The 15155-nt window shown below is 38.0% G+C and overlaps 2 protein-coding genes across 2 annotated transcripts in view; both read left to right on the forward strand.

Annotated features, from left to right (window-relative positions):
• The first annotated feature begins 6461 nt into the window (after positions 1-6461).
• On the forward strand, positions 6462-8101 carry LOC118734547. Its single transcript, XM_036464261.1, has 2 exons — positions 6462-6959; positions 7053-8101. Exons 1-2 carry the CDS (start codon positions 6510-6512, stop codon positions 8049-8051), a joined length of 1449 nt encoding a protein of 482 aa, XP_036320154.1. The 5' UTR covers positions 6462-6509; the 3' UTR covers positions 8052-8101.
• A 1839-nt stretch (positions 8102-9940) lies between these two features.
• The window catches only part of LOC118734422 (glutamate receptor ionotropic, delta-1), a 10966-nt gene continuing 5751 nt past the window's right edge, over positions 9941-15155 (forward strand). The window contains exons 1-3 of the mRNA XM_036464144.1: positions 9941-10266; positions 10338-10878; positions 10966-11981. Of these exons, the coding sequence (XP_036320037.1) occupies positions 9941-10266; positions 10338-10878; positions 10966-11981 (1883 nt within the window). The remainder of the gene's footprint in view (positions 10267-10337; positions 10879-10965; positions 11982-15155) is intronic.

Here is a 15155-nt window from a genome sequence, read left to right on the forward strand (position 1 = left end):
TATATTGAAAGCAGCTTTTGCCATCACTACAAGAAATTTAATAATTACAAAAAAGTAATTTTGAATTTTTGGGAAAGGGATTCCTTCTTGATGAAGGAATATCTGGATAAATTAGCAGTTGTGATATAAAATACCCAAAGGAGAATTCTGACAAGCGCTACGCTAGATTTTCGTCGCCGAAATTCTCTAAATAAAAATAATTTCGAAATATGTATGCATGTATTTCATGGCTATTTAAACTTTTTAATTAAATTTAGAGACATGCAAATGTTTGTACATATTTATTGCGAGTGAATACACCGTGTTTCAAGTTTAAAAATGTTGGTGTTCTTGCCCCGGAGTCACAGTATGAGACCCTCCTTCTGTCTGAGCACCGATCCCAGTGGTACCATCTGTAGAAAGTACATATCTCTACGTTTGTTACAGTCCATGTCAAAGTTGGTATTGCACAAATAAATAGCCGTTTCACAGTCCAGTGCCGTTGCACAGTGGTCATAATAGAGATTCTATGAATTTCCATTATTGAGTGAGTTGAGAAACTCACCAGAGCCAGAAGAAGCTAAGCTAGGTTCCGCAAGATGTATTGATGGTGCTGACAATACCCCCAAAACCCAGCGATCTTTTCTGTAATCTCTGAAAAATTATTTTTTTATTCCATCGTTATTACATGCGGGGGCCCCGTTGGCCCTGCCCTTAATCCGGCACTGGGTATTTGATTACGAAACTGAAGCCAGGTTTAAAAAATTTTTAATTATGGGTCCAATATAACGGCTTTCTAATTTAAACATTTTATGGATTTTAATAGAGCATAGTGAAAATTAGGTTCCTCTTGAATTCAAATATTAAGAAAGTTGGAAAAATTTAGATATATGCAGTTTATATGTTAAATAATAACAATATGTCAATAGATAGACATTTTTTCTGCATTTTTGAAATTTACATTTTTCTTATACATACGTACAAAAATGTATGTATGTTTTGCAATATTATAAATGAAGAATTAGTAAATTTTAAGATGATATGATTGAAGGTTATAATTTTCACTACTACTACTACTATTTAGAAAAAAATTGATTAAAACAAAACCTAGGGTGTTCGATACGTATCTACCGAACTCTGAAATTTTAGGGAATTTCTGGTACCTTCAGGTCCGTAGCGTTTACAGGTACGAAATGCAAAAAATGGACTTTCATATAAATCCTAGAGAGGAGAGGCCAAGGTGGTGTTGATGGCGAATTTAGATTTTCGCCGCGGTACTTCTTAATGCCAAAATGATGTGTTTGTTGTAATATGAATTTTAATGAAATTTATAAACTTGCTGAGTTATAGCTGGTCAAAGTCAAAATTTTTTTGAACTTTTGCGACTAAAAAAAATTACTTCTCCAAAATTCTTTTCATCCCTAAATTTCTTTTCATTTTGAAATTGTTGTGGTGTCTTTATTTGTTCTACTTCATGATTTTTGATATTTTTAAGACCCACCCTAATATGTGTATTTTAACAAATGTGTGTATATATGTAGTAGGTATGAATATTAATTTACTTTACTATAAAAGCTTCAAGGCAGCCATAGAAACCGGAAGTGGCAATGATCAACACTAATAACTAGTATTGTGAAGAACGCGAAACTCTCGACGGACGACAAAATTACGGGAGGAATATTGAAAATCTTGCGCACAGGAAACGGCAACGACAACGACGATCAGCCAATTTGGTTGGCTACACGTTTCGCACGGCAGGTGAAACATCGAAGAATAGCACAATTATGCTCATTGAACTCGAACTTCCGCGCTTCCGTTCGTTCCGCAAGCATCGGTAGCAGTATTCCGTCGGCTTGAGGGTGATGAAATAAATAACCTGAAGGAAGGTGACAAAAATGCTTAAACCGAAAATAAGCAATAAGTTGATGAATGCAGGAGATTGTGAACAACGAAGGAGAAGCACCAACCGCGTATAATGAATGATAATTAATGCACAGCGAAAACACATTTCGTCCCGCGAGCAATGAATGGATGGATGGATATTTTTGACAGAATTGTATTTTGTTGATGATTTTCATGTATGTATGTAGTTCGTTCAAGCTGTGTTGTATCCTGCGGCAACACGAAAAAAAAAAAAAGAGAAATAATTTGTTGCACAAATAATCACGGAATTCCATTTTCTCTGCGTGTCAGTCGGCTTGCGCTAATTCCGTCATCTTCTTCTGAGCTACATATTTTATTAACTCTGTGTGAAATATGTTTGCGTTTGTTGCTGACACAAAGAGACGCAAAATGAAATTGTATGATTTGAATAATAAGTGAATTAAAATCAACAGAAAACAAGCCATTATACGACGACCACAAGCCATATGAAGGAGAAGAAGAAAAAAAAGAAGAAGAAGAAGAAGAAGAGACAACTTACGCTTGCATGCATATAAATATGTTCATATGGATGTATGTATGTACATCTGCGCATACATATGTATGCCGTTATATATGTATGTATGTACATTAGGGTGGTCCCAAAAAAAAGTAAAGTCGGAAGTTTAATTCTCTCACCCCCTAAGATTGTTCTGTACCGAATAAAATATACCCCTGTTTCCTATGTTTTGAAATCAAAAAATATTTGGAGTTCGCTCAAGGCGCTCAAAGTTTTCCATGTATGTATTTGTTATGGGAAAAAACAATTTTTCTAAAAATAGTATAGAATTCTTGAAAATCAATATTAATCGATCGGGCAACTCTGTTTTTTCAGGAGACTTCCAATAATAATTTCAAATTTTTTTATTTAACCTTCTTCTCGTGCACTCTTGGACCACCCTAATGTACATATGTGCATTAGACCGTACCAGAAAAAAAGTTCGCCGCACATGTTCGAACCTAAAGTATTTTTGCAAGGTAATTTTGAAAACAAAGTTTTTTTACGACCCTGCGTCGTTCGCTTTTTAACATTTTTCCTCATCTTAAAATATGTATAATTATCGATGTTTTTGTCCCGAGGAGACATTGTATTTTATTCCAAACTGGTTTTATTGGATATTTTCAGTTGATTTTTTTTTGAAATTTTAATTTTTTTAAATCAAGTAATCCTATGTTTTGCTCTCGATTACAGCGATTTAATTTACCTAGTTAATTTATATGCCAATTGATGTTGTTTATAATGGAACTAGTAAATGTTTGAGAATCATCTAACCACCCTGTCGGAAAAATCAACCAACACCAACATAGTAAATGTTTATTAATTTCTTACTTATTAAGGTATTTCCAGTTTAAAAGCTTAGTTCAAATTTGCTTTAGTATTACATATTTATGTACATTCTCATTTGTTGAGATCATTTATGTGGAACATGATTTTAGAATCAATTAGAAATACAGTAGGGATTAGATAATTCTAAAACTTCATAATCCGGCTTTTCTCTAATTTCAAAATGGGGAACTGTTTTTTTTTCAAACTGCCATTTTTTTAATATTTCGAAAACCGGTTTTGAAAATAATGCAGTAATCGAACATCCTAATACAAATACTGCTACTCAGTTCTTATGACCATAACGTGTCACCCTAATGTCAGCAAATTAAAGCTTACAAAAAATCATTAAACTCTTGCTGACGAGGTATTTAGATTAATCTAGTACATCTATATACATACAAGCATACATGTGTACATATTAAAAAAATTGTTTGTTTTACTGAATGCAGATGTCACCAAAAATTGTAAAAGCATTTGGCTAAAAAAAAAATTTTAATTGTCTTGCAAAAATACTTATGTACTTTAGAGCGAACTTTTTTTATTTGCTTGTAAGGTGGTACGGTCTAATGTACATATATGTATGTTTGTCTATACATATGTATGAATGTAGGGGCAACACGCACCGAATCAAAAGAAATTCATATTATAAAAAAAAACCCCCAGCAACATGTTGTGCTGCCAACAACCAACTGCCAGTGTTGACTGCGTGAGCAGTGGTTATTGGGTTGTTGCCTGCCGCAGCACAATTACGAGCAAAATTAAATCATTGTATTGTAGGTATGTACATACAATGCGCAATGTTGACAGCAGAGAAAGTATACGAGTGACGTTGCAAGCGTGTGTGTAAATATTAGCGGGCGTACAGAACCACCGAGGACAATCGTCATACTGAAATACATATGCAACAGCATGTGGCAAAACTCATACACATATGCACGCACATGGATGTATGTACATATGTGCGGCAAGCAAATAAATGCACATTGCAAACGAGCAACAGAGGGCTGGCGGCAAGCGGTCGACGGTTGGCGTTCAGCGATTGTTCGTGGGTAGCAGTTGCCGCTGGGTGGGCTTCACACACACACTACTGTTGACAGTCCTGCCGACTTGTCGTACAGCATGAACGACGTCTGCTGCTAGCAGCATGTCAGAATACGAACGCTTACTGTGGCATACAAATTAGGATGTGCTTGATTATTGTGTTTTCGAAAAAAGCGTGCAATACATACTTCATAAAATGAAAATTCATTGGAAAATCAAAAATTGAGATCCCTTGTTGGGCTTGTGAGATTAGTCGAATTGGTTTTTATTCACAATTACAAACTTTTATTTAACTTTCTTTGCATGTATGTTTGTTTGGGTAAAATCTCCCAACCAATTTTTTAAACCTAGCTCAGGAGTCGATGACAATACAGTGTGCATGAATTAATCCGCTAGGTGGCGCAGAATTCGAGATATTTACATATGTATATAGAAATAACTCCACAAAAAAATTAGCCGGTAGGTATCGCGGGGATCGATATATTTTGAAAACCCGCATATATAGTGTGATTTAGGTTATATGTATTTAGAATATGTATATCTTCCTTACATGAAAATGAATAACTCCACAGGAAATTTTGTCGATAGGTGGCGCAGAAGTTGCGGTATTTGGAAAACCCGTGTTTATGGTGCGATTTTGCTAAAATTTGGAATGCTTGTTTAAAAAATACTTTTTACTTTATACTAACTTATTTCATTTACGAAGTTGCTTTTACGATGCCACATATCTATAAATTTGGTATACTCTCAAAACCTTTACGGGATGGATCTCTTCAAGTGCGGGTTTTTGAAGCTTAGAGAGAAAGGCAAAAGAGGTTGGTGTAGTGGTAAGCGAGGACAAGACAAAGTACCTTCTAGCGACGCACAAAGACTCTTCGTGGATTGGGACACACGTCACAGTTGACATTTACAACTTTAAGGTAATGAAGGACCTTCTGTATCTAGGCTTCGCCATTGAGATCAAGCGAAGTATGTAAAACGCTTGCCGACAGCTCCTTCGTTGGGTTATCTAGGCAATTGAGAAGCAGAGCCGTCTTTTGATGAAGAAATTAGGAAAAAAATTACGCACTGAACTCGTACGATCATTTGTTTGGTTGAAGGATATTAGCCTGGACTTTGCTTCCAAAGCAGATTTTTTTCTGGCATAGAGTTAGCAAACCTGGATCTTTGCAGCGACGGGATTTTCCCCAAATTATCAATCTGATGCCGAGGTACCTGTGCCTCTATATATGCAGCGACAATATTATCAAAGTCTTCCTTGATGTCCAAAAAACACACAGCGCAGCCCCATTAGGCTCGTCCACCCTTTTAACCGTACTATCCAAGTACCCCACGAAAGTATCTATGTATTCTGACAGCGTCATTAAGTTTCACCACATTATTCTTCCTTAATGTGCCACTGCGTATATGTAAATATTTTTCATAAATGCGATTTTTGTTCGATTAAATAAAACAATTAGCCTTTCAGCAAACAAATTCATTACGAAAGGCTCTATAAATCGCTAATATAATCAACACACGTCACGCTCCCACCTTGATGCGTATTTCATGGCTAACCGTAATTTAACAAAGCATTCACTTAAACTTAACGGTCGCATATCTACGCCCAGCCATTAGAGCGCAAAGCATTTGTACGGGTGGAACACGATTTCTTTGCGCACCTGATGTCGTGCCACTTTTTTGCTCATTTGTGTAACTGCAGTTTTCCGAGTAGCATCACCGCAGTGATATTTGAAACGATTTTAGCTGTAATGTATGGAGTTTTGCTATTAGTTTTCTTATTAAAATACTCCATCCAGTTGTGTGCGCCGCTTAGCATCGAGGCGCCAGACACCGTTTGTAATTCGACCATCAGTTACAATGTCAGATACGCACTTTCGAGCATAATCACTCGATACTTTGTGCCAAATTCCAGTGAATTACTCATCTCTACGCATGCAAAGCATCTAGGAGCATGGCGACTAATGATGGATCTGCTCACTTGTGCGATACCATTTATATCCAACATAAAAGTGCAGCTAGAAACCATGGATTCGCCACGCCTACCATCGCCCAGCAGAATGTATAACCTCCTGGTGATAGACAGTATGCAGGCGTTAGTGTAAGAAAAGCGTTTTAAATAATTGTTTTACGAGACTTTACTTTTTCTTTCCACAGAGAACTTGATCCCGCTTTGCTCACCAAGAATTTCGACGATCCCGAAAAATACTTGATATTGCTAATTGGACCTGACACAACACTAATGCCGAATTTGCTCATCTCCACCATTTTAAGCTACTTTTGGCGAAATTATCTCATCCATGTCAGTCTGCTGTACGAAAGTAAGCCCAACTATGTGGAGGTCTACACGTATTTTCCCTTTTTGGAGAACAGCGCTTGCAAAGCGAATAATGTGCGTGTCATCAATGCTTACAATGGCACTTGGCAGAAGCCTTTGGAAGCGACCATTTTTCCCAAGAAGCTGATCAACATGCAAAATTGCTCACTAACGGTGGCCGTCTGGGATGCGCCGCCTTATTTGAGTTACTACCCCAATAGAAGTGGCTATGAGCGGCTGGGTTCGTTCGAAGGCGACATGCTAGTCGAATTGGCAAAGAAGCTGAATTTCAGCATGGAATTGGTGGAACCGCCGAACAAAGAATTGCGCGGTCAACGTTTGGCCAATGGCACATTAACTGGCGCTATGAGACTGGTAAGTAGTGGTTCTTCGTGTATTTTCATGCTCGTTACCTTTTTGAACCTCTCTCTCTCTCTCTCTCTCTCTCTCTCTCTGCGTATACCCCAGCTGCACGAACGCATAGCCGATATCAGTCTGGGTTGCTTTCGTTACACTGTGCAACGTTGCGAGGTACTCACAGGCGCCTTACCCTATTATCAGACATGGCAAATCTTTGGCGTCAAACTGGCCGGACACACCTACTCATCACTGGAAATATTCGCTTTTCCCTTCGACTTGGAGACTTGGTTCTGTCTGTTGATTAGTTTTCAACTGATTTTTTTACTAGCCTATGCTATAAATAGTCGCTGTGATCACTCCACGCTCGCCCATATCATTGTCGGCTATCCGCGTCCTCGTTCGCCGCTCACCAATACTTTAAGCCTATTTCTGGGCATTCCAATAGAGCAAACTCCACGTACAAATTTCGCACGATTCGTCCTAATTATGTGGGTAATCTATGGCTATGTGATGCGTAATGCCTATCAGAGCTTTCTCTATCAACTGCTTCAAACTGATCTTTATCGAACGCCACCACAAAACATTTTCGAACTTATCGAAAAAGGTTACTCGCTAATTATGACCGAAAATACACTAGAAACGGTGAGCGCGGCGCCTCTGATCCAAAACGGTCGCATAGCCGTCATCATTAATAATAACACATACGAGTGGAAGTCATACGAAATGGTGGAGGAGTTGGGTGGTAATTTGGCAGCCGTAACACCTAAGGACTATCTCACCTTCTACATGATGGTGAAACATAAACGTGGCGCTTTCTATGTGCTACCCGATAGGTTCTTTCCACAGCACATCACGATGTATTTCCCAAAGCATAGCTATTTGATTGTGCGTTTCAATGAATTACTAATGCGACTGCGCAGTCAAGGCCTAATCGATTACTGGGCGGAGAAGCATCTAGACCTGAGTTATTATGATTTAGTTGCTGCAGTTAACGACGATGCACTGGCAATGAACGATCTTTGGGGAGTATTTGCCATATATCTTGGCATGGTTAGCTTAGCCGTTCTGGTATTTTTTGTTGAATTGCTGTGGCATAGCCTAACATAAATTGTAAAATGGTCGTCATGTGTGTAAGGAGGAACACAGTTTCATCTAGTTTTGCGGCTTATACCATTTATTGAATTTTACCCTTAAGATTGATTTTCGATGATATGTGTGAATTGCGAAAACCGCAACAGGCAAAATAAAATATTTGGAAATATAATATATAATATATAAATATTATTATCCTTGCCGAACTCAAATGCTTTTGTTGAGCGCGTTTTTCCCCGTAATGAATTCAACAAAAATTAAGATTCGAAATAGGATGAGGTTGGAAAGCTGATATAGCTCAATATATGACAACAACACAAATGTAAATGATTCAGACACTATTGGTGATTTTGAAGAAACTGTGGAAATAGCTAATCTCGCTTCATTATAGGTTTTTATTTTATTTTTATCGCCGAGCGCTTAAAAGCGGATTGTGCGATTATTCAATTAATACGAGTAATAATAAATTTAATGATTGCGCAGTCCTATTGAAACATGTGTTAATACAAATATTTTTAAAAATTATATTTAAAGAAAATTGTTTGTACATCACTATTGTATAAGTGATTTGTGTTATTTATTATTACCCTGAAGGTATTCTATTCGTTTTTGGTTTCAAAAAGTATATTATAACAAGATCTCATTTTTAAAATAAAAGATTTGTTAAGTCGATTTCATTAATTTAAAAAAAAAAATCCGATTTTTGGTGCTATTTTTTAAGCAATCTGGACACTCTGGTTGCGAATGACTTTGCATATGTAACTTACTTTCCTGGCAAGTTAGGTGGAAATCAATAAAGTGCTTACTAGCGTGGGCCGAAAATTCGCTTTTTTGGAATTTTGATTGGTAGTAGCAAAAATATGGTTCACTAGCCTAGGATATTGACCTAAAATTTTCGCATTTCACACAGATATTTTTGCTATTACCAATCAAAATTCTAAAAAAGCGAATTTTCGGCCTACGCTAGTGCTTACCTAGATAAACATGTGTAGTTTTATAAGTAAGCGGTGCGCGCTGATCCGAAAATTCGTAAATAATCGCAATTCTTGTTAAAAGATTGCTGTAAGTATTGACTTGCATGTAAATTACCAACATTATTATTATCTCATTTATTTCTAAGAGATATTTACAAAACATCGATTTTGAGTGAATTGGCTTTAATAGTTATATATTTATCACAGTTTTCTTATTTATTAATGCACACGAAATTTCCTTAAGCCATCTGGGAACTACTACGAACCCCCTAAGTAGACTAATGGCTAATTAATAATAAGCACAAATGGTTCAGCTTCATTATGCTGTATACTTACTTATAGGCACTAATCACAAATGGTCGCATGTAAACTGAAATAAAACGCAATTCGCTTAAATAGTCATTTAAATTCAGTTTTAAATAACATACCATTGCATATACTTATGGACGATACATTTTTTTTTCTGGCGCCTCAAACCCTGAACTTGAAACACGTCCCTTCATTGTTCATTTTGTTAAACGATTTTCCCAAATTGCAAACAAGTTCACGCCATTAAGAGACAATGTTGCTAAATAGTATATCACCGATTCCTATCTAAAATTATAGGCTCATCTATGTTATTTCGCACCAGATAATCTATCTAGCCAATCTTAATGTAACGTAAATAACTCATTCGCCATCAGCGTGTTAAATGCAATACGTGAGCTTACAAATGGAAATGGAACATCCTCAGCGTGCAGCCAATTAAGCGCTCTAAGAGCATTTCGTATTCGACGCGGTAAAGGATGCGCCAAACACGCAAACCAAACTATGAAAACGACACATAATCCACACCTAAAGCTCCAATGTAGTATAATGGTCAGTTAAGTAGTTCGCCAATGGCATTGGTGCAAAACGGTTGGACTATTCTGATTTTCTGCTACAATTGAAATGGATATTATACTTCGGGACCTCGGCAGAGTTGAATGGGAAAGAACTGGAAATTATACTCTGATACTGGCCATTGCTTGGACCATTCTGAATGTGTATGCCAAGTATCCTTCGACGACGTTGATTATTTCGCAGTATGCCAGCGAACTGCAGAGCAACTTGCATCAAGCGGAGCTGATCGATGCGTTAATGGTGTATTTAGAAAAGCGCCATCATCATGTCTACATCATGGAGCAGGAGAAAATGTTTGACGATGTGGATAGAAGCGAGTGGGGTGACATTTCCGATACAGCGATTTGGTTCATAGATAGTTGGAACTCATTTGGGTAAGTTGGGGCGATAGCTTTCTAGCTCAACACCTTTGTACTCATTCCATTCCATTCAAATAAATATGCAGTGCTTTGGCAAAGGATTTGGATCATCCGCAAAGTGCATACCAACGCAGTGGTTGGTTTCTGATTGTCTACACCGGCACCGAACCGGAGCGTTTAGAAACGGTCAAGAATATATTTAGCCGTTTGTTTGAACTCTTCTTTGTAAATGTCAATGTCTTCTTGTTGATGGATGCAACGCCATTTGTCTATACATATTTCCCATTTTCACGCACCAAATGTCATTCGGCCAAGCCAGAGTTATTGATGTCCTTTCGAAACAAGCGACCAAGATATATCCACAAAAGCCACAGACGTTTTTTTCCGCCCAAAGTGAACAATCTCCATGGCTGCGAGTTAGGGGTAATAACATGGCACGACCCACCTTTCATTATTTTGAAAACAGTTGATGAGACCGGACATATCGTATCGATTGATGGCATCGAAGGCATGTTAATAAGCCTTCTTTCTGAGGCTATGAATTTTGGTATACGAATTGTGGATCCACAGCCGCATGATCGTGGCGCTATTTACGCAAATGGCACGCTTACAGGTGTTACAAGAATGGTAAATATGTATTTGTTTTCCCTCTATATTTGTATTCAAATAAGTATGAATGTATTCGGTAACTTCTCTCTAATGTCCGTCCACCAGATAGTCGAAGGAGAAGGAAATATTTCGATAATATATTTTATGTACGAGAAGAAACGGGCACAAATTATGGACGCATCGTGTTCCTACATGGCTTTCCCTTTGCTGGTGGCCATACCACCCGGCCGTCCAATCTCTCCGCTGCAGCGTCTATTTCGACCGTTCAAGTACATCATTTGGTCGCTCATTGGATCCAATCTTGTATTAGCTGTGCTCATCATTTACGCACTCAAGCTATTCGGCAGCAAGCGAGTAGTTTCGTTTGTTTTTGGGAAAGCCAATCGATTTCCCTTCAGTAATCTGTGGGCCTCGCTGTATGGTGGTGGTGTTATTCACAATCATTTGCCATACCGCAACTTTTCGCGATATCTTCTGGGCCTGTGGCTGCTATGCACATTGGTTTTGCGTTCCGCCTACACCGGCCAGCTGTTCATTATGCTGCAGGATGGACGCGCACTAACACCTTTGAAAACATTTCAAGAGATATTCGAAAAAAAGTTCGTAGTCAATACAGCTCCTGTGCTCGCCGAGCTGCTAACATCGGTGATGGGCAATGTTGCTGTTGTTAACATCGATGGTGGTAACAACTCAATGCCTATGATATTGAAACGTATAGCACGAGGCTCGAAAGAGATATTGAGCATAATCGAACCGGCTGTGATGTATTATAATTACCAACAGGAAACTGAGGATGAGCGGGTGGCGATTTTGCCCCAAAAGTTGATAATGACACCACTGACAATGTACATGCGGAAGCATTCCTATCTAACCATACCGATCAATGCCAAACTGCTCGATTTCATTGATTTGGGCATAATAAATAAGTTTGAGAATCGTTATCGCTTGCCCGACTCTGGTGAGGTGTCGCAGGAGCCGGTTCAGTTATCGCTCTTTCTGCTAACAGGCATTTTCGGTGTTTATCTAGTCTTAATGGGCTTTTGCACATTGGTTTTTCTCTTGGAACTTTGGACGACCAGATCGCCTCTGGCCAAAATGGCTATTGATTTTTTGAACTATTAGCAGAAAGTATGCTGTATGCGGATTAACGGCAGGAATTTAAGTGTTCGCTTGCAACGAGATATTACCTGAGACTCGGTAACACATTGTTCCTAGCTTTCTTATGTATATTTTAAGTTTACGCAAAATATATAAATAAAATATGCATTTTAAAAAGTACCTCATTTCCTCTAATTTGTGGTGTGGGTCTTGAAGCTTTACACGATGTGAGAAGCTTTCTTGTCGTAGAAGTTCATCAGTGAATGTCAAGGGGCGACATCTATTATTTAGACGTTTCCTGGAGCTGAGAACGCACTTTGATCCAAGAGAGCGGTATTAGGTAGATACGCTTAATCACCCACCTACTGCGGCTATTCTTCTAATATTTGCTGACTCTACTCAAACAGTAAGTACTTACCCCTAAATGACTGAAGAAATGTCGTGAAACCCTACACTTTTGACCGGAGCTATGTAGACAGTTTATTTGTATGATGACTTTCGGTAAAGGTAGCTTGAAAACCGTTTTTTCTGGGTACAGCTGATTTGTCGCGAGAGCTGTGACGAATGAGGATACCATAAGATATGGTAGTGGTTCCTTTCACAACTTCAAAACGCCAGTTCTGCTGGAGCGGAGAAATCCTGTGACGGTTCTGCAAAATCCGTTTGCCAGATTAAACAATGCCTAAGGAATTTTTGTAGACATAGGGGGCGAAGGTGATAATGTCACCTTCAGTAGCATATGCAAATTGGCTCTAAGACATGGATTAGATGCCGTCCGGTTCATTTTTGTTCAGACAGAAGGAGTTCAATATATCGCGCGCGGAGCCACTAGAGACTGCCTTCAGAACGGGATGCATTATACTTTGCTGGTAGCTGTTTTTATCTCTATCAATGCCAATAACTCCGGTATCCATACTTAGACGTATGAAGATGATATCGCCTACCTCTTCAAGAACGTACCCATTACAACTGTATGTAGGAAAGCGTAACGAAACGGACTTCCTAGAAAGGGAAGATCGGATGGATGCATTCCCTTTTCACTTACAGGAGACACAATTTATATTTCTTTCCGAAGTAAAACATCTAAAGCCGGCCTTAAAGCTCCACCACTCCAGCCATTGGTATTCCAAAGTGAAATTCATCTTTGTAGCCAAGTATTCGATCAACTTTCCCTCAATGCCTTCAAGCGAGCCAGCGTCTAACTCAAGCTAGGACATTTCTTTCCAGGTGGCACAAGTCAAGGCACATCCATGTAAATTTGCCAGTTTATTGGGAAAGAAGGTTGTTTGTCGCCAGCGCAAATTGGTAAAGCGATTTTGTATAGTTGGCGCCAGATCTTTGCAATGGAACCTATTGAAGGGATGAATGTTGTACAGCAGCGACAAATTGGATAGAGCATACACCAACACATTGGCATCAATTATGCCCAGAAACCAGTTAAATTCGAAAATCTCGAAGAGCACAACATAGTAGTGAGCCGAGTCGAAGGGGAGTAAGACAATAATAAAGTGTCCATTGGCATGGACCTGGTACTTTTCAAACTCAGCATAGGTGGAGCTTGTCATTCACAAAAAAAAAAAAATGGAAAGCATGAAATTGGGATTGGCTCACCCGAAACCGAAAGCTTGACTACGCGCTGTACTCAAAAATTTACTAAATATTATTTATTTTGAATTTGTAGTGCAACTGCTATTAACATTTACATGTGTGCTGGATTATCGCCCCCTTAATTTGGCTAATGGAATCATTAACGAAACAAATTTTAAATTATCATCCAAATTAAATCGCAAATAACTCTCAGGAGAAAATTAAATGATATTTATATATATACATATAGCGGACAAGAAGAACCAGTGTAAATTTTACAATAATATTGGCGCATGTTTAAATTTCTAACTACCCTGCAGGAAAAAGTTTCTTGTCCTACTTTGATATTTACCTACGTTATCACCACTAGTAGCGAAATCTGGACCTGCGAATCTGACATTGTTAAAATTGGCAAAAGCAAAATCTAAAAAAGATTTTGCAGTTACCTAGAATTGTGTAAATACGAACATAGCAGAAAATACATACGTTATAAATTGAAGAAATTATAAAAAAGATTATTTTTCTTCAATAACAAATTTCTATTGTTGATCATTCCAAAATACCCCTCCAGAATATTAATATATCTCCTGTTTTCTCTCATTACCCATTGTTCTATTTGGGTTATTCCCGAAATTTGCTACACTTTCCGGATTTTTTATTTTTTTTTTTCATTCAAGTAGCACTCGCCCAAAAGTTTTATCATATAGACAGCTACAATGGAATCAGGCTCTTAAACACGGCTTACAAATTTCTTTGGATTTTTTCTTTGTCTATTTTAAATCCGATTTTATAGCACGAAAACGAACTTCTTGAGGTAAAACGTTGTGCAAAATGGCGTTGAGCAACACCATCTCCTGCGTCAGAATTGAAAAGAACATCTCCAATTCGTTCGGAATCAAACGAGGTTTCAGACAGGGCGATTTCCAAACGTGCGACTTTTTTAACGTGATGTTCGAGAAGATAATAAGAACTGCAGAACCAAATCGTTCATCAATAATATTTCACAAGAGCTTACAAGAGGTGTTATCGACTTCATCGGTCTCAATAAACGCATCGTTTATTCTGCCTTTTTGAAGTTGGATATGAAAGCAAAGCAGCGGGTCAAAGCCAAGATGAAATATTTCCTGCCAGCAAGTAAATAATCTACTCAGCCCTCATTCTGCTGTTTACAGTTATATATACTTTCGAAAAAGTACAGCACTGTGATTTTTTTCGGACCAGCATTAACATCGGTAATAATGTGGGTCCTGAAATCGGATGGAGATGATCTTGCTTGTCAACAACTGCTACTTCGGACAGCCTAAACAACTGAGCTAGTGTCGTGCAGAAGGAAAAACCGTTATACATAGAACTTCTTTATGTTCGATATTCTCTGCCCTATCCGAGTATGTGGGTAAAAAGCTGACTATTATCTAGTAAGATTCAGTTTGACGATACGTGAAACGTCAAACTCATCATAGGGTTCTAGACGTTATCTTACATAAGAATAAGCTGGATTTGTATTTCGGATCTATTTTTCGGAATATTTTTTTAGCTACAAATTGTCAACCTTTTAGGTGAGTAATCAACATTTCGGAGAAAAGTAGAGTTCTAACTAGCTAGTAGTTTTT

Source organism: Rhagoletis pomonella, unplaced genomic scaffold, assembly GCF_013731165.1.
Source record: "Rhagoletis pomonella isolate Grant_MI unplaced genomic scaffold, Rhpom_1.0 Rhpom_scaffold_00002, whole genome shotgun sequence".
In the NCBI taxonomy this organism is placed as follows: Eukaryota; Metazoa; Arthropoda; class Insecta; order Diptera; family Tephritidae; genus Rhagoletis; species Rhagoletis pomonella.